Source organism: Ranitomeya imitator, chromosome 9, assembly GCF_032444005.1.
Source record: "Ranitomeya imitator isolate aRanImi1 chromosome 9, aRanImi1.pri, whole genome shotgun sequence".
NCBI classification, from domain to species: domain Eukaryota; kingdom Metazoa; phylum Chordata; class Amphibia; order Anura; family Dendrobatidae; genus Ranitomeya; species Ranitomeya imitator.
Genome location: NC_091290.1, coordinates 146911273 through 146935933, shown reverse-complemented (window position 1 = coordinate 146935933; position 24661 = coordinate 146911273). Strand labels below are relative to the sequence as shown.

The 24661-nt window shown below is 48.9% G+C and overlaps 1 protein-coding gene across 2 annotated transcripts in view; it reads left to right on the top strand.

Moving 5' to 3' along the window:
• Positions 1-2360: 2360 nt before the first annotated feature.
• SLC9A5 (solute carrier family 9 member A5) overlaps positions 2361-24661 on the top strand; it is a 54970-nt gene continuing 32669 nt past the window's right edge. For both annotated transcript variants that reach the window (XM_069739340.1, XM_069739339.1), the window contains exons 1-5: positions 2361-2551; positions 14495-14797; positions 16830-16993; positions 21169-21247; positions 22377-22554. In XM_069739340.1, coding sequence (XP_069595441.1) covers positions 2371-2551; positions 14495-14797; positions 16830-16993; positions 21169-21247; positions 22377-22554 — 905 coding nt within the window. In that variant the 5' untranslated portion in view covers positions 2361-2370. The remainder of the gene's footprint in view (positions 2552-14494; positions 14798-16829; positions 16994-21168; positions 21248-22376; positions 22555-24661) is intronic.

The following is a 24661-nucleotide window of genomic DNA, read 5'->3' as shown; positions in this document are numbered from 1 at the left end:
CAGATGTGTATACTGTATAGCAGGTGTATATATGTTGCTCTGTACAGATGTGTATACTGTATAGCAGGTGTATATAAGATGTGCTCTGTACAGATGTGTATACTGTATAGCAGGTGTATATAAGGTGTGCTCTGTACAGATGTGTATACTGTATAGCAGGTGTATATAAGGTGTGCTCTGTACAGATGTGTATACTGTATAGCAGGTGTATATATGTTGCTCTGTACAGATGTGTATACTGTATAGCAGGTGTATATAAGGTGTGCTCTGTACAGATGTGTATACTGTATAGCAGGTGTATATAAGGTGTGCTCTGTACAGATGTGTATACTGTGTAGCAGGTGTATATAAGGTGTGCTCTGTACAGATGTGTATACTGTGTAGCAGGTGTATATATCTTGCTCTGTACAGATGTGTATACTGTATAGCAGGTGTATATAAGGTGTGCTCTGTACAGATGTGTATACTGTATAGCAGGTGTATATAAGGTGTGCTCTGTACAGATGTGTATACTGTGTAGCAGGTGTATATAAGGTGTGCTCTGTACAGATGTGTATACTGTGTAGCAGGTGTATATATCTTGCTCTGTACAGATGTGTATACTGTATAGCAGGTGTATATAAGGTGTGCTCTGTACAGATGTGTATACTGTATAGCAGGTGTATATAAGGTGTGCTCTGTACAGATGTGTATACTGTATAGCAGGTGTATATATGTTGCTCTGTACAGATGTGTATACTGTATAGCAGGTGTATATATGTTGCTCTGTACAGATGTGTATACTGTATAGCAGGTGTATATAAGGTGTGCTCTGTACAGATGTGTATACTGTATAGCAGGTGTATATATGTTGCTCTGTACAGATGTGTATACTGTATAGCAGGTGTATATATGTTGCTCTGTACAGATGTGTATACTGTATAGCAGGTGTATATATGTTGCTCTGTACAGATGTGTATACTGTATAGCAGGTGTATATAAGGTGTGCACTGTACAGATGTGTATACTGTATAGCAGGTGTATATAAGGTGTGCACTGTACAGATGTGTATACTGTATAGCAGGTGTATATAAGGTGTGCTCTGTACAGATGTGTATACTGTATAGCAGGTGTATATAAGGTGTGCACTGTACAGATGTGTATACTGTATAGCAGGTGTATATCAGGTGTGCTCTGTACAGATGTGTATACTGTATAGCAGGTGTATATAAGGTGTGCTCTGTACAGATGTGTATACTGTATAGCAGGTGTATATAAGGTGTGCACTGTACAGATGTGTATACTGTATAGCAGGTGTATATAAGGTGTGCACTGTACAGATGTGTATACTGTATAGCAGGTGTATATCAGGTGTGCTCTGTACAGATGTGTATACTGTATAGCAGGTGTATATAAGGTGTGCTCTGTACAGATGTGTATACTGTATAGCAGGTGTATATAAGGTGTGCACTGTACAGATGTGTATACTGTATAGCAGGTGTATATATGTTGCTCTGTACAGATGTGTATACTGTATAGCAGGTGTATATATGTTGCTCTGTACAGATGTGTATACTGTATAGCAGGTGTATATATGTTGCTCTGTACAGATGTGTATACTGTATAGCAGGTGTATATAAGGTGTGCTCTGTACAGATGTGTATACTGTATAGCAGGTGTATATATGTTGCTCTGTACAGATGTGTATACTGTATAGCAGGTGTATATAAGGTGTGCTCTGTACAGATGTGTATACTGTATAGCAGGTGTATATATGTTGCTCTGTACAGATGTGTATACTGTATAGCAGGTGTATATAAGGTGTGCTCTGTACAGATGTGTATACTGTATAGCAGGTGTATATAAGGTGTGCACTGTACAGATGTGTATACTGTATAGCAGGTGTATATATGTTGCTCTGTACAGATGTGTATACTGTATAGCAGGTGTATATAAGGTGTGCACTGTACAGATGTGTATACTGTATAGCAGGTGTATATAAGGTGTGCACTGTACAGATGTGTATACTGTATAGCAGGTGTATATAAGGTGTGCTCTGTACAGATGTGTATACTGTATAGCAGGTGTATATAAGGTGTGCTCTGTACAGATGTGTATACTGTATAGCAGGTGTATATAAGGTGTGCTCTGTACAGATGTGTATACTGTATAGCAGGTGTATATATGTTGCTCTGTACAGATGTGATCTTCCAGCTGTAGCACACGAGGGTCTGGACTCTGGTCCTTGTTCCTGTACCTGGCGCTGCGCAGCACATGGTGGGTGACGTCACCGCCTCCTCGGCCTCTCCTCGCCTCCTGATTGGTGGCTGATGTCACGTTTCCCCGGCTTTCAGCATCTTCTCCGGGTCCGGGCTGCTGCGGAGCGGGGAGATGGAGCGGCTGCTGCTGGGGCTGCTGCTCCCGGGACTCCCGCTGCTCTGCGCACACAGTGACCGGGAAGAGGAGGCCGACAGCCCGGGCAGATTCCAGGTGGTGCGCTGGGAATGGCACAAGGTGCAGACGCCTTATCTGGTGGCCGTGTGGATCCTGGTGGCCAGCCTGGCGAAGATCGGTGAGAGCTGGGCACAGGAGGGATGCCCGACCCTGCAACACTGGCCATCCATCCGCTCCAAAACCAGCGGGCACTGGGAATGCAACATAATGACATGTACTATGCCCCCTTATCTGACCCTGCACTGTGCCCCCTTATCTAACCCTGCACTGTGCCCCCTTATCTGACCCTGCACTGTGCCCCCTTATCTAACCCTGCACTGTGCCCCCTTATCTGACCCTGCACTGTGCCCCCTTATCTGACCCTGCACTGTGCCCCCTTATCTGACCCTGCTCTGTGCCCCCTTATCTAACCCTGCACTGTGCCCCCTTATCTAACCCTGCACTGTGCCCCCTTATCTGACCCTGCACTGTGCCCCCTTATCTGACCCTGCACTGTGCCCCCTTATCTGACCCTGCACTGTGCCCCCTTATCTAACCCTGCACTGTGCCCCCTTATCTGACCCTGCACTGTGCCCCCTTATCTGACCCTGCACTGTGCCCCCTTATCTGACCCTGCACTGTGCCCTCCTATCTGACCCTGCACTGTGCTCCCTTATCTGACCCTGCACTGTGCCCCCTTATCTGACCCTGCACTGTGCCCCCTTATCTGACCCTGCACTGTGCCCTCCTATCTGACCCTGCACTGTGCCCCCTTATCTAACCCTGCACTGTGCCCCCTTATCTGACCCTGCACTGTGCCCCCTTATCTGACCCTGCACTGTGCCCCCTTATCTAACCCTGCACTGTGCCCCCTTATCTGACCCTGCACTGTGCCCCCTTATCTGACCCTGCACTGTGCCCCCTTATCTGACCCTGCACTGTGCCCTCCTATCTGACCCTGCACTGTGCTCCCTTATCTGACCCTGCACTGTGCTCCCTTATCTGACCCTGCACTGTGCCCCCTTATCTGACCCTGCACTGTGCCCCCTTATCTGACCCTGCACTGTGCCCCCTTATCTAACCCTGCACTGTGCCCCCCTTATCTAACCCTGCACTGTGCCCCCTTATCTAACCCTGCACTGTGCCCCCTTATCTGACCCTGCACTGTGCCCCCTTATCTGACCCTGCACTGTGCCCCCTTATCTGACCCTGCACTGTGCCCCCTTATCTGACCCTGCACTGTGCCCCCTTATCTGACCCTGCACTGTGCCCCCTTATCTATCCCTGCACTGTGCCCACTTATGTAACCCTGCACTGTGCCCCCTTATCTAACCCTGCACTGTGCCCCCTTATCTATCGCTGCACTGTGCCCCCTTAACTGACCCTGCACTGTGCCCCCTTATCTATCGCTGCACTGTGCCCCCTTATCTGACCCTGCACTGTGCCCTCTTATCTGACCCTGCACTGTGCCCCCTTATCTGACCCTGCACTGTGCCCCCTTATCTGACCCTGCACTGTGCCCCCTTATCTATCCCTGCACTGTGCCCACTTATGTAACCCTGCACTGTGCCCACTTATGTAACCCTGCACTGTGCCCCCTTATCTAACCCTGCACTGTGCCCCCTTATCTATCGCTGCACTGTACCCCCTTATCTGACCCTGCACTGTGCCCCGTTATCTAATTCTGCACTGTGTCCACATATGTAACGCTGCACTGTGCCCACTTATGTAACCCTGCACTGTGCCCCTTATCTAACCCTGCACTGTGCCCACTTATGTAACCCTGCACTGTGTCCACTTATGTAACCTTGCAATGTGCCCTCTTATCTAACCCTGCACTGTGCCCCTTATCTAACCCTGCACTGTGCCCCCTTATCTAATTCTGCACTGTGCCCACTTATGTAACCCTGCACTGTGCCCACTTATGTAACCCTGCACTGTGCCCACTTATGTAACCCTGCACTGTGCCCACTTATGTAACCCTGCACTGTGCCCTCTTATCTAACCCTGCACTGTGCCCCCTTATCTATCGCTGCACTGTGCCCCCTTATCTGGCCTGCACTGTGCCCACTTATCTATCCCTGCACTTTACCCCCTTATCTGGTCCTGCACTGTGCCCCCTTAGCTATCACTGCACTTTACCCCTTTATCTGGTCCTGCACTGTGCCCCCTTATCTATCACTGCACTGTGCCCCCTTATCTATCACTGCACTGTGCCCCCTTATCTGTCCCTGCACTTTGCCCCCTTATCTATCGCTGCACTATACCCTTTATCTCACCCTGCACTGTGCCTGCCCTCTTATCTGGCCCTGCACTGTGCCCCCTTATCTGGCCCTGCACTGTGCCCCCTTATCTAACCCTGCACTGTGCCCCCTTATCTATCGCTGCACTGTACCCCCTTATCTGACCCTGCACTGTGCCTGCACCCTTATCTGGCCTTGCACTGTGCCCACTTATCTAATTCTGCACTGTGTCCCCTTATCTGATCCTGCACTGTTCCCCTTATCTAATTCTGTACTGTGCCCACTTATGTAACCCTGCACTGTGCCCCCTTATCTAACCCTGCACTGTGCCCCCTTATCTAATTCTGCACTGTGCCCACTTATGTAACCCTGCACTGTGCCCACTTATGTAACCCTGCACTGTGCCCACTTATGTAACCTGCACTGTGCCCCCTTATCTAATTCTGCACTGTGCCCCCTTATCTAATTCTGCACTGTGCCCCCCACTTATGTAACCCTGCACTGTGCCCACTTAACCCTGCACTGTGCCCCCTTGTCTATTGCTGCACTATACCCCTTAACTACCCTGCACTGTGCCCCCTTATCTGGCCTGGCACTGTGCCCGCTTATCTCACCCTGCACTGTGCCCCCTTATCTGGCCCTGCACTATGCCTGCCCCTTATCTGGCCCTGCACTGTGACCCTTATCTAATTCTGCACTGTGCCCACTTATCTAATTCTGCACCCCCATATCTGACCCTGCACTGTGCCCCATTATCTAATTCTGCACTGTGCCCACTTATGTAACGCTGCACTGTGCCCCTTATCTAACCCTGCACTGTGCTCCCTTATCTAACCCTGCACAGTGCCCACTTATGTAACCCTGCACTGTGCCCACTTATGTAACCCTGCACTGTGCCCACTTATGTAACCCTGCACTGTGCCCTCTTATCTAACCCTGCACTGTTCCCCCTTATCTAACCCTGCACTGTGCCCCCTTATCTAATTCTGCACTGTGCCCACTTATGTAACCCTGCACTGTGCCCACTTATGTAACCCTGCACTGTGCCCCCTTATCTAATTCTGCACTGTGCCCCCTTATCTAATTCTGCACTGTGCCCCCCACTTATGTAACCCTGCACTGTGCCCACTTAACCCTGCACTGTGCCCCCTTGTCTATTGCTGCACTATACCCCTTAACTACCCTGCACTGTGCCTGCCCCCTTATCTGGCCCTGCACTGTGCCCCCTTATCTGGCCCTGCACTGTGCCCGCTTATCTGACCCTGCACTGTGCCCGCTTATCTGACCCTGCACTGTGCCACCTTATCTAACCCTGAACTCTGCCCCCTTATCTCACCCTGCACTGTGCCCCCTTATCTGGCCCTGCACTGTGACCCTTATCTAATTCTGCACTGTGCCCACTTATCTAATTCTGCACTGTGCCCCCTTATCTGACCCTGCACTGTGCCCCGTTATCTAATTCTGCACTGTGCCCACTTATGTAACGCTGCACTGTGCCCACTTATCTAACCCTGCACTGTGCCCCTTATCTAACCCTGCACTGTGCCCCCTTATCTAACCCTGCACTGTGCCCCCTTATCTAATTCTGCACAGTGCCCACTTATGTAACCCTGCACTGTGCCCACTTATGTAACCCTGCACTGTGCCCACTTATGTAACCCTGCACTGTGCCCACTTATGTAACCCTGCACTGTGCCCCCTTATCTAACCCTCCACTGTGCCCTTTTATCTAACCCTGCACTGTGACCCTTATCTAATTCTGCACTGTGTCCCCATATCTGATCCTGCACTGTGCCCACTTATGTAACCCTGCACTGTGCCCACTTATGTAACCCTGCTCTGTGCCCTCTTATCTAACCCTGCACTGTGCCCACTTATGTAACCCTGCACTGTGCCCACTTATGTAACCCTGCTCTGTGCCCTCTTATCTAACCCTGCACGGTGCCCCCTTATCTAACCCTGCACTGTGCCCTTTTATCTAACCCTGCACTGTGCCCCTTTATCTAACCCTGCACTGTGCCCCTTTATCTAACCCTGCACTGTGCCCCCTTATCTAACCCTGCACTGTGCCCCCTTATCTAACCCTGCTCTGTGCCCCCTTATCTGACCCTGCACTGTGCCCCCTTAGCAGTCCAATAATGTGTCTGTAGCAGAAGCTGCTTGCGTCTTTGGGGGTGATAGTGCCCCACTTACATATATATATATATATATATATATATATATATATATATATATATGAGGTTGCACGCTTAGCTGCTCCTCCAGGTAGACACAGGAACACTTTGGTAGTGAAACACCTGCTGGTTTATTAACCCCTTGGTGACGGAGCCAAATTTTTGAAAACTGACCAGTGTCACTTTATGTGGTAATAACTCTGCAACGCTTCAACATATTCCAGTAATTTTGAGATGTGTTTTTTTGTGACACATTATACTGTATGATAATGATAAATTCAGGTAGATATTTTTTATAAATAAACACAAAACATATCAGAAATATGAGAAAAATGTCAAAAAAATTAGCAATTTTAAAACTTTGAATGATTATGCCTTTAATCCATATAGTCATAACACGCTAAAACATTGGGAAATGTTATTTATTGCATGTCTGCTTTACATCAGCACCATTTATAAAATATTCTTTTATTTTGTAAGCATTTTAGGAGGCTTCAAAATGTAGCAGTAATTTTTAATTTTTTCCAGGAAATTTACAAAATTTATTTTTTTAGAGACCTATCCATGATTGATGTTCCTTTAGTGGTCCCATATATTGGGAAACCCCCAAACGTGATACCATTTTAAAAACAGCACCCCCTGACATATTGAAAACTGCTGCCAGGTAGTTTATTAACCCTTCAGGTGCTTTACAGGAATTAATGCAAAGTGGTATAACAGAGATGAAAATGTGTATTTTTACCACCTAAGTGCCGCTAAGTTCTGAACAGATTACTACAGCCGTCACACTCTAAGGCCGCTATTTGGTCATGAATTGCCATGGCAAACATCAGGACCACACAATCATGATCTGAGGGCACCAATTTGGGTAAAGAGGGAGAAGCCACACTGTTAACCATTTCTAATGATGTATTCACTATTGACATCAGCATTTAAGGTGTTAAATAGGTTTGGACGGTGCAAACACTGATCGTTGGCTGATGCAGTAAGTTGTCAGTTATAGTGTACAGCCGACAGCTGCTGGATTGCCACCTGTATGGGGAGGCTATTCTCTTATATCTCAGGTCAGTTAAAAGACGTATCGGCTGTCATTAAGGGGTTAAACTCGGCATACACCAAGGCAGGGTTAGAAAACAAAAGCAGATCCTTCCTGGCTTGATGGAAAACAAAAATAAATAAAGAGTTAGTGTCCTTTCTCCAGACTCCTGGCATTGTCCTCCGCTCCTCCTTGGAGCTCCGTGGGAGTTCCTCCTCTCCCAAGACACACACCCCACTGACTCTCCAGACAGACTTTTTAACCCAGACCATGTTATGATCACCTGACCGTGACCTCATCACATCACAGGTCCTGTTAACACACATGCCCTGTCAGCTCTGCAGTAGGAGATATGGTGAGCACCACACACACACACACACACACACACACACACACACACACACACACACACACACACACACACACACACACACTCACTCCATGAGTGCTCACATAAAACCAGCCCATGCATGCAGCTTTCTTTAACCCTCCCAACACTTAGTGTGCTGGAGGAAAAACATCCTGGTTTCATACCACTGACGCCAACATGCGCAGTGACACATATCTCCTCTCGTATTCTGCCAGTGACCCTCTCACTGGAGGAATCTTTGTTTTTTCTGCTCACACAGTATTTCCGATTCCCATTTGCTCCTCTCAGCACGCGGATGGAAAGCTACAGAGCAGCCTGTCATTCATCGATATCGGGGTGCACGTCCTGTCGGACCACTCATGCCCCTTGCAGACTGCGGCGGCTATATAATCCTCCCATTCTCTGCAGCACAGTCAGTCTAATGACATCTAGTTATAAATCCCTTTATCCCTCCCCAGCTGCATTCATCCCTCTCTCTGTGATCACCTGCAGCGTTATTTCTCCTTCATGTCACCTTCCGCCACTGTGGCTGCTGTAATCTGCGTCCTGCCTGGAGCGCTGACCCCAGTGATTGGCTTCTCGTCCCCAGCACATGGCACCATACCACCTTTCCATCCCATACACATGAAAGCTGTTCTGACCATTGCAATATTCATCTACACTGATACTTTGCAGCAAACTATCAAGATGTGAGAAATCGAGTGAAGGACCAACCTAAAAAATTCTACATCACCCGCAGAGGATTCTCTAGACTTTCAGAAAACCGCTTCCCCCAGATTCAGTGTGTTAAAAAAATAAAATAATAATGACGCCTTACTCACCCTACCCGGGTCCATAACTGTGTCTCCGCCGCTGTTCCCGGTGTCTGTCCTGGTCTGCAGCACAGATGTCATGATGACCGCTCCGCAGCTGATACCTGAGCTCAGCAGCACTTCCTGAGTAGACAGCAGAGCCGCCGAGCTCACTGATTGACTGCAGCGCTGCTGACAATAATAACAGACACTGGCGAAGAGGAGCAGCCTCAGAGCTGGACCTGGGGATGGTGACTAATGCAAAAAACTCTTTAAGGAAAGTCAACTAAACCCACTGATATTGGCGGGATCAGCTTCCAGAATAATGTGTAAGGGGGTCTCCCGACCCTCCACTGTAGTGGGTGAAATCCTTGGAAATCCACAGGAAGAATTGACATTCTAAATATCGCGCACGTCATGTCAATTTCTGATCTCAATATCTGCAAAGTGCAAAGGAGATTTTGGCAAAATTGCAACAAAAACCGACTTTTAATAAATAGCACTGTCGCTTTTTATCCCAAGACTGTTGTTATTCACTGACAGCAAGAAGAGATGTTGTGAACATGGAGGATTTCCTGTTCTGCATCAGTTACATTGTATCCCCTAAGATACAGTATCAGGCACAGTTCGGTTACCGCGTGCGCTTGTCATAAATATCTGCGATGTCCTTGTGCCGCGAGTGTTTCCATGGTGCTCAGCGAGCTCAGCACTATTTATTGCTTCTATTAGGTAAATCAGCTGCGATTACTAAGTGACTGTAGAGAAGTTCGAGGGGACTCGGAGTGGGGGTCTGCACCGGTGAGGTGGGATGTGAGCCTGAGTGGGGTTAATGACTGAACTGGATAAAAAGCCATGCGTGGGGGAAAGGGAGTAATGTCACCGAAATTTCTGGGAATCACACAGTGCAGCAAGAAAGATGCCGAATAGAATCCATGGAAGTGTATGTGGTGTGCGCTGCCCCCCGAGTGACATTATCATTATCCCGTTCCCCAAGTGTCGGCGTCATTATCCCGTACTCCGAGTGTCGGTGTCATAAATCCATACCCCGAGTGTCTGCTTCATTATACCGTACCCTGAGTGTCGGCGTCATTATCCCGTGCCCCGTGTGCTGGCGTCATAAATCCGTACCCCGAGTGTCGGCTTCATTATACCGTACCCCGAGAGTCTGCGTCATTATCCCGTGCCCCTAGTGTCGGCGTCATTGTCCCATGCCCCGAGTGTCGGCGTCATTATCCCGTACCCCGAGTGTCGGCGTCATAAATCCGTACCCCGAGTGTCTGCTTCATTATACCGTACCCCGAGTGTCGGCATCATCATCCTGTGCCCTGAGTGTCAGTGTCATTATCCCGTTCCCCGAGTGTCAGCGTCTTTATCCCGTGCTCCGAGTGTCGGCGTCATTATCCCGTTCCCCGAGTGTCATCGTCATTATTCTGTACCCCGAGTGTCAGCATCCTTATCCTGTTCCCCAAGTGTCGGTGTCATTATCCCGTGCTCCGAGTGTCGGCGTCATTATCCTGTTCCCCGAGTGTCTGCGTCATTATCCCGTACCCCGAGTGTCAGTGTCATTATCCTGTACCCCGAGTGTCAGCGTCCTTATCCTGTACCCCGAGTGTCTGCGTCATTATCCTGTACCCCGAGTGTCAGTGTCATTATCCTGTACCCCGAGTGTCAGCATCCTTATCCTGTTCCCCGAGTGTCAGCATCCTTATCCTGTTCCCTGAGTGTCAGCATCCTTATCCTGTCCCCCGAGTGTCGGCGTCATTATCCCATTCCCTGAGTGTTTGCGTCATTATCCCGTACCCCGAATGTCGGCGTCATCATCCTGTACCCCGAGTGTCAGTGTCATTATCCTGTACCCCGAGTGTCAGCATCCTTATCCTGTTCCCCGAGTGTCAGCATCCTTATCCTGTTCCCTGAGTGTCAGCATCCTTATCCTGTCCCCCGAGTGTCGGCGTCATTATCCCATTCCCTGAGTGTTTGCGTCATTATCCCGTACCCCGAATGTCGGCGTCATCATCCTGTACCCCGAGTGTCAGCATCATTATCCTGTACCCCGAGTGTCAGTGTCATTATCCTGTACTCCGAGTGTCAGCATCCTTATCCTGTACCCCGAGTGTCAGCGTCCTTATCCTGTACCCCGAGTGTCTGCGTCATTATCCCGTTCCCCGAGTGTCGGCGTCTTTATCCCGTTCCCCGAGTGTCGGCGTCTTTATCCCGTACCCCGAGTGTCATCATCATTATCCCGTACCCCGAGTGTCAGCATCCTTATCCTGTTGCCCGAGTGTCATCGTCATTATCCCGTACCCCGAGTGTCAGCATCCTTATCCTGTTGCCCGAGTGTCATCGTCATTATCCTGTTCCCCGAGTGTCAGCGTCCTTATCCTGTACCCCGAGTGTCGGCGTCATCATCCTGTACCCCGAGTGTCAGCATCATTATCCTGTACCCCGAGTGTCAGCGTCCTTATCCTGTACCCCGAGTGTCAGCGTCATCATCCTGTACCCCAAGTGTCAGTGTCATTATCCTGTACCCCGAGTGTCAGCATCATTATCCTGTACCCCGAGTGTCAGCATCATTATCCCGTACCCCGAGTGTCAGTGTCCTTATCCTGTACCCCGAGTGTCAGCATCATTATCCTGTACCCCGAGTGTCAGCGTCCTTATCCTGTACCCCGAGTGTCAGCGTCCTTATCCTGTACCCCCAGTGTCAGCATCATTATCCTGTACCCCGAGTGTCAGCGTCCTTATCCTGTACCCCCAGTGTCAGCATCATTATCCTGTACCCCGAGTGTCAGCGTCCTTATCCTGTACCCCCAGTGTCAGCATCATTATCCTATACCCCGAGTGTCAGTGTCATTATCCTGTACCCCGAGTGTCAGCATCATTATCCTGTACCCCGAGTGTCAGCGTCCTTATCCTGTACCCCGAGTGTCAGCGTCCTTATCCTGTACCCCGAGTGTCAGCGTCATCATCCTGTACCCCGAGTGTCAGCGTCCTTATCCTGTACCCCGAGTGTCAGCGTCCTTATCCTGTACCCCGAGTGTCAGCATCATTACCCTGTACCCTGAGTGTCAGTGTCATTATCCTGTACCCCGAGTGTCAGTGTCATTATCCTGTACCCCGAGTGTCAGCGTCCTTATCCTGTACCCCCAGTGTCAGCATCATTATCCTGTACCCCGAGTGTCAGCGTCCTTATCCTGTACCCCCAGTGTCAGCATCATTATCCTATACCCCGAGTGTCAGTGTCATTATCCTGTACCCCGAGTGTCAGCATCATTATCCTGTACCCCGAGTGTCAGCGTCCTTATCCTGTACCCCGAGTGTCAGCGTCCTTATCCTGTACCCCGAGTGTCAGCGTCATCATCCTGTACCCCGAGTGTCAGCGTCCTTATCCTGTACCCCGAGTGTCAGCGTCCTTATCCTGTACCCCGAGTGTCAGCATCATTACCCTGTACCCTGAGTGTCAGTGTCATTATCCTGTACCCCCAGTGTCAGTGTCATTATCCTGTACCCCCAGTGTCAGTGTCATTATCCTGTACCCCAAGTGTCAGCGTCATTGTCCTGTACCCCGAGTGTCAGCGTCATTATCCTGTACGCCGAGTGTCAGCGACATTATCCTGTACCCCGAGTGTCAGCGTCATTATCCTGTACGCCGAGTGTCAGCGACATTATCCTGTACATTGCGATTGCTTTTAGAACAGTGCAGTAAGTTTGTTTGTCTTGCGATGTTAGTGTTCTCATTTTTTTTCTCCTCTTTTTCTTTGAAATGAACCTATCAAAGCCATTTTACTACTGAAACTAGATTTTATGGCTTCATAGGTCCTAATACAACAATAAGACGTGATGTCCACCGTGAAGAAATTTTGTTTTTTGTGACGGTAAAATGAAGCTTTGAAGCCACATGCAGATTAGGTTGGAGGTGTATTGGGGGTGTGGCAGTGCGCCGAGTACTTGACACACCACCCCCAGTGCATTTCCCAACTTATTTGTATGTGGCTTTTAGCCTGATTTCTATTACTTGATTCATAGTAATATCCCGTTGACGAGTTCCCTTTAAACTACCTTGGCTCCTGGTCCCTATTCTGCTCCCGTCTGCTGTCCTGGTATTTTGGCTCATCCTACATTGCTTGCATCGCCTTCTTTTTCTTCCTGTGAGTCTTGCAGACATCAGCGATTCTGCCTGAGGGGAATTACACCGTGTGCTCGGCTACTGGATCATTACATAACATATAACATATATATATAATTCACACCATATGAGGCTGACTGAGCTGGCGGTTGTATAACTACAGCAGGGAGACCGCTGTATAACTACTGCACATCAGGGAGGCTGCTGTATAACTACAGCACATCAGGGAGGCCGCTGTATAACTACAGCACATTAGGGAGGACAGCTGAATAATTTCAGCACACCGGGGAGGGCCGTTGCATATCTACAGCACATCGGGGAGGGACGCTGTATAACTACTGCACATCAGGGAGGCCGCTGTATAACTACAGCATATGCATATCAGGGAGGCCTTTGTATAACTACAGCATATCAGGGAGCCCTTTGTATAACTACAGCATATCAGGGAGGCCGCTGTATAACTACAGCACATCGGGAAGGCTGCTGTATAACTACAGCACATCGGGGAGGCCGCTGTATAACTACAGCACATTGGGAAGGCCGCTGTATAACTACAGCATATCGGGGAGGCCGCTGTATAACTACAGCACATCGGGGAGGCCGCTGTATAACTACAGCACATTGGGAAGGCCGCTGTATAACTACAGCATATCGGGGAGGCCGCTGTATAACTACAGCACATCGGGGAGGCCGCTGTATAACTACAGCACATCGGGAAGGCCGCTGTATAACTACAGCATATCGGGGAGGCCGCTGTATAACTACAGCACATCGGGAAGGCTGCTGTATAACTACAACATATTGGGAAGGCCGCTGTATAACTACAGCATATCGGGGACGCTGATGTTCTTTTCTCCTATTAGAAGGGGCTTGTCTTCTGTAGGAAGATGATTCTCTGTTTCTTATCCTCAATTTCAGTAGTGTCTTCAGTAACTAAGGAAACTGTGTCTTATTTTAGGAGCGTGTAATTAGCACACTAGGAACATGTCAGCCTGGTGGTTAACACTCCGGTAATTAATATTCAGGGTTGCTAATTAATTTGAGGGCTTGACCATTGCAAGCTTCTTGAGTGCTGTTCCAATAAGTGGTGTTTCAAGTGCACTTGATGGAGGGAGCCATATTGTGGTATGAACCTGCAATCATGAGAACAGTTGTCTGTTCTCGAAGGTTCTTACAATCAACCATGTTGAAAAAAAATACACTTTTTCACCTCCGAGCATTGCCAGTTTTATTAGCATCCTCGGCCTAAACTGTAGGGCCCTATGTTATTCTACAAAAATAAAGGACATTTTTAGAAGTCCGTGTGCGAGGTCCTCATCAACATATCTTCATTACTTTGCAGTGTTCCACTTGTCCAGGAAGGTGACCACCGTCGTGCCGGAGAGCTGTCTGCTGATCATCCTAGGACTGGCCCTTGGAGGGATTGTCTTGGCCATAGCCCAGAGGGCTGAGTTCCAGTTAGAGCCCAGTATGTTCTTCCTCTTTCTTCTCCCGCCAATAGTCTTGGACTCCGGATATTTCATGCCGAGTCGCCTATTTTTCGACAATATCGGTGCAATTCTCATGTATGCTGTGGTGGGCACAGTTTGGAATTCCTTTGCCACTGGAGTAGCCCTATGGGGCGTGAAGCTATTGGGGCTTATGGGTAAGTCCAAAGATCTGTTATCCTAAAAGATATATAAAAGTAAAAATGAGCTGCAAATATTAGTCAAGTTCTTTCAAAAGGATATCAATTATTAGTGGAGAGAGTAATGTGCAGTTTTTCTGTATTGAAACGAGTAGGGGTTAACGTTGGATAATGGCTATTCATATACAGGGATAGGCCACCATGCATTGGCCACCTCTTGCTGAAATGTTGGCCCTTCATTTCTAAACTTTCCTGGTGTCCCCGCTTGTGTTACTGGGAGAGACACACAGAGCTCACATCCAGCCTATATTACTTGGAGATACACAGATCTCACATCCAGCCTATATTACTGGGAGACACACAGATCTCACATCCAGCCTATATTACTGGGAGACACACAGATCTCACATCCAGCCTGTATTACTGGGAGAGACACAGATCTCACATCCAGCCTATATTACTGGGAGACACATACACAGATCTCACATCCAGCCTGTATTACTGGGAGAGACACACAGATCTCACATCCAGCCTATATTACTGGGAGACACAGATCTCACATCCTGCCTATATTACTGGGAGAGACACACATATCTCACATCCAGCCTATATTACTGGGAGAGACATACAGAGCTCACATCCCGCCTATATTACTGGGAGAGACACAAAGACCTAACATCCAGCCTATATTACTGGGAGAGACACAGATCTCACATCCAGCCTATATTACTGGAAGACATGCACATACCTCATATCTAGCCTGTATTACTGATAGAGACCTAAAGAACTCACATCCAATCTATATTACTGGGAGACACACATAGACCCTACATCCAAACTATATTACTGGGAGACACACACAGACCTCACATCCAGCCTATATTAATGGGAGAGACATACATACCTCATGTCCAGCCTATATTACTGGGAGAGAAACACAGACTTCACATCCATCTTTTTTTTTACTCAGAGAGACACAAAGAGCTCAAATCCAGACTACTGGAGTGACACACAGACCTCACATCCAGCCTATGTTACTTGGAGACACACATATCTTACATCCAGCCTATATTACTGGGAGAGACACAAAGAGCTCAAATCCAGACTATATTGGAGACACACACACAGACCTCACATCCAGCCTATATTACTGGGAGACACACAGATCTCACCTCCAGCCTATATTACTGGTGGAGACCCACAGATCTCACATCCAGCCTATATTACTGGTGGAGACCCACAGACCTCACATCCAGCCTATATTACTGGGAGAGACACACAGAGCTGTGTACTCCTCTTATTTATTTATCAGTGGTTCCCGGGCCTCGTTACTCGGCACGTGTAAGCTCTCGGAGGAGAGTTAATAATTCATAGAGACACATTGTTGGTGTTATATACATACATCAATAATGCAGAGCTCGGAGGTCGTCGATGATTATCGCCATCACGTGCTCCGCTCACCCCGGATCGTGTGTCGCTAGGACAAGTCTGGATACCTCGTCTGCACTTTTGCATCGCAGTGCGCATCTAGGACACGTGATCACGTAAGGAGAACAAAGGCTCAGAAATCGACATGCATGTCGGACATTTATCAGGAGAAGAATACGGGGAGTCCTGCTGCAGATGCATGGATTCCCGCCTGCAAGACGCATTTACGTGAATGGGACCGTCACGTGTTCCTGCAACTACCTCATCCTTAGCGTCAGGATGATTTATTCTGGACCCCATCCCCATGTGGCCTGGAAGTGATGAAGGAAGACAATGGTCAATATGTATTGATCGCTGCCCATTACGGTAATTCCCGGTTGTATAATTAGTTGCTCTTCATTAGTGGCGGCAGGATTCCAGCAGAATGTGAAAGCATCGCCATATACGTTCACAAGGGACAGATCCGCAACGTCTTTACAGTGAGTGTTTACAAAATATCACACTTAGGAATAATTTTGCATACAATACGTGTGTTTTTGACATCTTTTTTTGCTTCGTTTTTATGTGTGTTCTTGAAAAACGATGTATGTGATGTGTGTCTGTGATACTGCTTTTGTTGCAGACCCCCAGGTGGACGCTGGATTGATGGACTTCCTGCTCTTCGGCAGCCTTATTTCAGCCGTCGACCCCGTCGCTGTTCTGGCCGTGTTTGAGGAGGTTCACGTCAATGAGACCCTGTTTATCATAGTATTCGGGGAATCGCTGCTCAACGACGCCGTCACTGTGGTACGTGCCTCGCACATTAGGATGTCATGGTAAATTTGCAAAAAAAGGCTGAATTAGGTTAAAAGGCTTCTATATTATGCCCCAGAGCTGAACTCACAGTTCTGCAGGCTTCACATCAGCTTTCCTGATATGTGTAATGTACACAGCTCGGTACGACTGGACCTCTGTGCGGAGCTACATTCATCTGCTTCTAGGAAAGCTGGGTGAGCATCAAGCAGTGCTGTTAAGGTGTAGTCACTGGCAATCACCCAGCTCTCCTGACGTCCTGAGTGGTATATCAGTCTAGATACGCCGCTATCAGCCCCAGCTATTACTGGCAGAAATAGATCAACATGGTGATGTCGGATTTTACAGAATGGTGTGTCAGCGGCCTCGTCACGTCTTTAGCAGGTGCGAGTGACACGCAGACCGCGTCCTCTTTGTACCGTCACATCGTCTTGGCTGCACCGTAATAGGATCAGATGGTGCAAGAGCTGAAAACCAACTGCTGCCACTATCAGCGCTCATGTCGTATGCAGCACTCATCTACAACAGATGTAAAGTACGGCACAACGTTGGCTCCATGAGTGTGCTGAGGAGCTGACAATCTAATGATTCATAGTAAAGATCTCAGGCTCTGGGCTTGTGCAATAATTTATTGCCCAGAAGTGAGAGATTAAAAATTGCTTTTCACATAGTCCTAGCTCAGTCACTTATAGCCTTTGAGCAGGATAAACTATAAATGTCTGATAAATGCAGATCTCTATCCCAAAACCCGGACCCTGGAGAATGGAGAGGGGGCCACGCTTGTGGAGGAGATAATGGAAAGACTTACGCATGAGGTGACATGTGCATATCAATGTGTAATGCCCGACATAGGCATACACCTTTATAGTCATATTTAGCAGAGCCAGGTAGGACAGGGTTTAGTCCTAGCCCTGCTGGATTTGATTAGATGCATCTGCATGACTTTTTTACTAGAACCAGGGTCTGTGGTCACAAAAGATGTCAGTCTACTGGATGGAGCAGATTTGAATGTGCTGCTGGTGAGTGACTAGCCAAAATGTGAGCTGTAGCTCAGAAAGAAACATGTCAGTGTTTTTATGAATGGACACTGTATGGATCAGCTAGGAAAGCTGAGCAGTCTGTGTGCTGGAGCTGGTGAGTGACCAGCCAAAATGTGAGCTGTAGCTGAGAGAGGGACGTGCTGGGGGTCAGCAAGGAAAGCTGAGCAGTCTGTGTGCTGAAGCTGGTGAGTGACCAGCCAAAATGTGAGCTATAGCTGAGAGAGGGACGTTGCTGGGGTCAGATAGGAAAGCTGAGCAGTCTGTGTGCTGGAGCTGGTAAGTGACCAGACAAAATGTGAGCTATAGCTGAGAGAGGGACGTTGCGGGGGGCAGCTAGGAAAGCTGAGCAGTCTGTGTGCTGAAGCTGGTGAGTGACCAGCCAAAATGTGAGCTATAGCTGAGAGAGGGGCGTTGCTGGGGTCAGCTAGGAAAGCTGAGCAGTCTGTGTACTGGAGCTGGTGAGTGACCAGCCAAAATGTGAGCTATAGCTGGGAGAGGGATGTGCTGTGGGTCAGCTTGGAAAGCTGAGCAATCTGTGTGCTGGAGCTGGTGAGTGACCAGCCAAAATGTGAGCTGTAGCTGAGAGAGGAACGTGCCGGGGGTCAGCTAGGAAAGCTGAGCAGTCTGTGCTGGAGCTGGTGGGTGACCAGCCAAAATGTGAGCTATAGCTGAGAGAGGGACGTGCAGGGGTCAGCTGAGAGAGGGACGTGCAGGGGTCAGCTAGGAAAGCTGAGCAGTCTGTGTGCTGGAGCTGGTAAGTGACCAGCCAAAATGTGAGCTATAGCTGAGAGAGGGACGTTGCGGAGGGCAGCTAGGAAAGCTGAGCAGTCTGTGTGCTGGAGCTGCAGACAACCGTGTGGAAGCTGCAGCCTGATCAGTGTGAACTGTGTCTGGAATTGAACACTTCTGTTTGACGATGAAAGCTGCTGGAGCTCGAAGTGAAGGTGATACCGTGACTGGGGGGGATCGGCTTTCTGTGTATGAAGTTAGAAAGTACTGTAATGTGTTGGGGGAGCCGCACTGACATACATCTGCTGATGAATTATCTGTTTATTAGCTGTGATCCCTTTGTGCCCAGAAGAGATTGGTTTCTTTTTTGGTTTTGATTCCCTTGAAGTTTTAGGAAAGAAAGAAATCTGCACATGTTTGGACTAAACCACATTGCCTGTGTGAACGCTCCCTGAGAGCGCGAATCCCTACATCTCCTATAATAGATTTTCTGCAGTCTCTCCATAAAACACGTCAATCTTTAGTGCGTCATATTTGATTTTTGGCCGATTTGCATCAGTCATTGATATAGAAGTCGATCGGGGGCTCATTACTGACCTGGACGAATGCTGACGGGAACAGAACGATCATTCATGCTTCATCCGGGGCGACGTGCCGCCGATAATGAGGAGTTTAACGTCGGCACAAATTATCCGAACAGCGGATGATCGAGCATTTTGCTTCTTCGCCATGTGAGGCCGATTACACAGGTACGCAAACTGCAAAATTTGGTTTTATGAAAGTTTGTTTCAAATCCAATGACTGATCCTTTTTTTTTAATGCCCTGATATAAAGAAACACTTCTATTTTTAACCATCACTTATGGATTTTGCACACAACGTGCGTGAAATGGCGTACAAGCCAGATGAACAAGAAACATTTGTTATTGTAGCCAAAAATGTACTCAATAATCTATTTAACATTCATTCTGCAACTTTATTGGAAACTCTTGCACCTTTTCCTTTTCTCTTCAAAGCTTCTCTCGATACCTTTTCTCTTATAGAAGGCCTGCGGATCTTCTCCGTGAAGTAGTTTCCTATCATGTTCACCTTCCATGTAACGTGTTCCATGTATCCTCATTCCATCTCCTTGGTTTCCTGGTGAAATCTTTCTCCTCGCTCTTCGATAACAAGCACCAAGGTTTTCAGGAAAGTACTAGAAATGGAAACGTAACGTCAAATTCATCAGACAACCCAGGGCTTTGTAACTTTTCAGCATGTTCTCCACGATGGACTTACCTTTTTGGATCTTTGTTGTTACCTAGAAATTTCTTCACAACTTTTTTTAAAGAATCCCAAATTGTTTTCTCAACAGCTTTCATTTGTATTTCGAACACGTCGTCCTTCATGAGTTTCCGAATATCCAGACCCACATTTTGGCTGGTAACTCACCAGCTCCAGCACACAGACTGCTCAGCTTTCCTAGCTGCCCCCCGCAACGTCCCTCTCTCAGCTATAGCTCACATTTTGGCTGGTCACTCACCAGCTCCAGCACACAGACTGCTCAGCTTTCCTAGCTGACCCACAGCACATCCCTCTCCCAGCTATAGCTCACATTTTGGCTGGTCACTCACCAGCTCCAGTACACAGACTGCTCAGCTTTCCTAGCCGTTCCTTCACTTTTGCTTCGGACGGTCCCTGAAACTTGGTACAAAGGTACCTACAAGTCTCTGTTTCTTTTGGTAGATCTTTCATCTGTCCAAGCTGTATGGAATAACATTTTTTTGATATTTGTACTGAGTTCAGTGATCGAAAGAATAAAAATCACTTCTTACTTTTCAAACAATTTTACGCATGCGACCTGTGTAACCAGTAACGAGCATCTTGATTAACGATCCTTTGCCGATTATCACCTCCTCTAATTGGGCCTTACTATAGAGGGGCTTTATGTTCAGAAGATTCTTTGTTACATTTTTCCTCTGTTCGCTGATACAATTACGACGCATAAAACCCAGCAGGACTGATCTTCAGGTGTCCTGTTATCGGACGCCGCGCCCAACACCGGGCGCTGCTCGTCTGGGAGCTCAGGGGATAAAAGCGCTTTTGTGCCTCCGGATAATAAGACGTTTAATAAGTGAACCCTGTAGCCCCATGCAGGTACATGAACAATAGGAATCCTGATCGATAACCACACTGACATCACCGGCTCCCGTTCAGACCTCCGTCCCCGCCACATGGATGACTTGTTATTTCATTGTGATTTCATAACCCTCTTATATCAGGGAAGAATGGCTGACCTGACCCTCGTGTAACACCCGGGGTCTTTGGTCCCCCCTTTAGCTGTGGCCGCTCGGACCATCCTTTTACAGATGTCGTACATTATGACTCATGTCGTTTTTATGCTTTTTTTTTTTTTTTGCAGGTTTTGTACAAAGTGTTTAATTCCTTTGTTGAGATGGGACCGGGGAACGTCCAGGCGGCAGATTACGTGAGAGGCGTGGGTGAGTACTCGCCAGAGGCGCTGGGGTCCATCTGACACCTCGGCTTCATCTTCGGTCCCTGTGGTGGTGAAGGTTATAGCTGAGGAGCCGGGTGTGATTCACACTGCACGACAAGTATGTGCACCCCCATGTCATAGAAGAAGGCGACAGAAATTGTCTCTTCCCCTTCCACCAATGTCCCAGACATATTTTCATGCATTTATTGTGGATAAATGTACAAAATGACATCACTGATTGCATTTTTTGTTTCCACATGAGCTTTTCACTATGGTGCCTGCATGGTCTTTCACAATAGGTGATGTCACAGATCACCTCCTCCTCCTCCTCCTGTACAATGTCTGATAACACCTCTATATACAGTAGATAACACAGGATCCACCATTCACAATAGGTGATGTCACAGCTCACCTCCTCCTCCTGTACAATGACTGATAACACCTCTATATACAGTAGATAACACCGGATCCACCATTCACAGTGGGTGATGTCACAGCTCACCTCCTCCTAGTGTACAATGTCTGATAACCCCTCTATATACAGTAGATAACGCTGGATCCACCATTCACAATAGGTGATGTCACAGCTTACCTCCTCCTCCTCCTGTACAATGTCTGATAACACCTCTTTATACAGTAGATAACACAGGATCCATCATTCACAATAGGTGATGTCACAGCTCACCTCCTCCTCCTCCTCCTGTACAATGACTGATAACACCTCTATACAGTAGATAACACAGGATCCACCATTCACAATAGGTGATGTCACAGCTCACCTCCTCCTAGTGTACAATGTCTGATAACCCCTCTATATACAGTAGATAACGCTGGATCCACCATTCACAGTAGGTGATGTCACAGCTCACCTCCTCCTCCTGTACAATGACTGATCGCCCTTTGCCACCCTTATCGCCCTTTGCCACCCTTATCGCCCTTTGCCACCCTTATCGCCCTTTGCCTCCCTTATCGCCCTTTGCCTCCCTTATTGCCCTTTGCCACCCTTATCGCCCTTTGCCACCCTTATCGCCCTTTGCCACTTTTATCGCCCTTTGCCTCCCTTATCTCCCTTTGCCTCCCTTTTTGCCCTTTATCGCCCTTATATCTCACCCATTTCTCTTATTCCCCCACAGGCTCCTTCTTTGTTGTCAGCTTCGGAGGCACAGCTGTCGGCTTAGTGTTTGCCTTCTTGCTCGCCCTCATCACCCGCTTTACGAAACGTGTCCGGATCATCGAGCCTCTGTTCATCTTCCTGATTGTGTACCTGGCCCACCTGACCGCGGAGATGGTGTCGCTCTCCTCCATATTGGCGTGAGTGCTTTATCCCGAGCTCTGCCCTCAATGGTTTTTTTTTTATCAGCAACTTGTTTTTCTTCTTAATTTGCGCACTGTGACTGGCAGTGTTGGTGGGGCATTGTGACTGGCAGTGTTGGTGGGGCATTGTGACTGGCAGTGTTGGTGGGGCATTGTGACTGGCAGTGTTGGTGGGGCACTGTGACTGGCAGTGTTGGTGAGGCATTGTGACTGGCAGTGTTGGTGGGGCACTGTGACTGGCAGTGTTGGTGAGGCATTGTGACTGGCAGTGTTGGTGAGGCATTGTGACTGGCAGTGTTGGTGGGGCACTGTGACTGGCAGTGTTGGTGAGGCATTGTGACTGGCAGTGTTGGTGGGGCATTGTGACTGGCAGTGTTGGTGAGGCATTGTGACTGGCAGTGTTGGTGGGGCACTGTGACTGGCAGTGTTGGTGAGGCACTGTGACTGGCAGTGTTGGTGGGGCACTGTGACTGGCAGTGTTGGTGAGGCACTGTGACTGGCAGTGTTGGTGGGGCACTGTGACTGGCAGTGTTGGTGAGGCATTGTGACTGGCAGTGTTGGTGAGGCATTGTGACTGGCAGTGTTGGTGAGGCATTGTGACTGGCAGTGTTGGTGGGGCATTGTGACTGGCAGTGTTGGTGGGGCATTGTGACTGGCAGTGTTGGTGGGGCATTGTGACTGGCAGTGTTGGTGGGGCATTGTGACTGGCAGTGTTGGTGAGGCACTGTGACTGGCAGTGTTGGTGGGGCACTGTGACTGGCAGTGTTGGTGAGGCATTGTGACTGGCAGTGTTGGTGAGGCACTGTGACTGGCAGTGTTGGTGGGGCACTGTGACTGGCAGTGTTGGTGAGGCACTGTGACTGGCAGTGTTGGTGAGGCACTGTGACTGGCAGTGTTGGTGAGGCACTGTGACTGGCAGTGTTGGTGAGGCACTGTGACTGGCAGTGTTGGTGGGGCATTGTGACTGGCAGTGTTGGTGGGGCATTGTGACTGGCAGTGTTGGTGGGGCATTGTGACTGGCAGTGTTGGTGGGGCATTGTGACTGGCAGTGTTGGTGGGGCACTGTGACTGGCAGTGTTGGTGGGGCATTGTGACTGGCAGTGTTGGTGAGGCACTGTGACTGGCAGTGTTGGTGGGGCATTGTGACTGGCAGTGTTGGTGGGGCATTGTGACTGGCAGTGTTGGTGGGGCATTGTGACTGGCAGTGTTGGTGGGGCACTGTGACTGGCAGTGTTGGTGAGGCACTGTGACTGGCAGTGTTGGTGGGGCATTGTGACTGGCAGTGTTGGTGGGGCATTGTGACTGGCAGTGTTGGTGGGGCACTGTGACTGGCAGTGTTGGTGGGGCACTGTGACTGGCAGTGTTGGTGGGGCACTGTGACTGGCAGTGTTGGTGGGGCACTGTGACTGGCAGTGTTGGTGGGGCATTGTGACTGGCAGTGTTGGTGGGGCATTGTGACTGGCAGTGTTGGGGGGCACTGTGACTGGCAGTGTTGGGGGGCACTGTGACTGGCAGTGTTGGTGGGGCACTGTGACTGGCAGTGTTGGTGGGGCACTGTGACTGGCAGTGTTGGTGGGGCATTGTGACTGGCAGTGTTGGTGGGGCACTGTGACTGGCAGTGTTGGTGGGGCATTGTGACTGGCAGTGTTGGTGGGGCATTGTGACTGGCAGTGTTGGGGGGCACTGTGACTGGCAGTGTTGGGGGGCACTGTGACTGGCAGTGTTGGTGGGGCACTGTGACTGGCAGTGTTGGTGGGGCACTGTGACTGGCAGTGTTGGGGGGCACTGTGACTGGCAGTGTTGGTGGGGCACTGTGACTGGCAGTGTTGGTGGGGCATTGTGACTGGCAGTGTTGGTGGGGCACTGTGACTGGCAGTGTTGGTGTGGCTAATGAGTGGAAGCCGTGGGTCAGTGTGTGGCTCAGTGATGGGGAACTGGCCGGGAGCCGCCATGTCTTACACCAGGGCCCTGATACATGGAATAAGTGTAATTCAGATGTAATAAATGATCTTCTGACCCGTCACGTGGTGATCACCGCTGCCCGGAGAGGAAGGTGCCCGGTAATGCGCGGAGCGGGCAGGGGACACTGCGAGGATGAAGATGC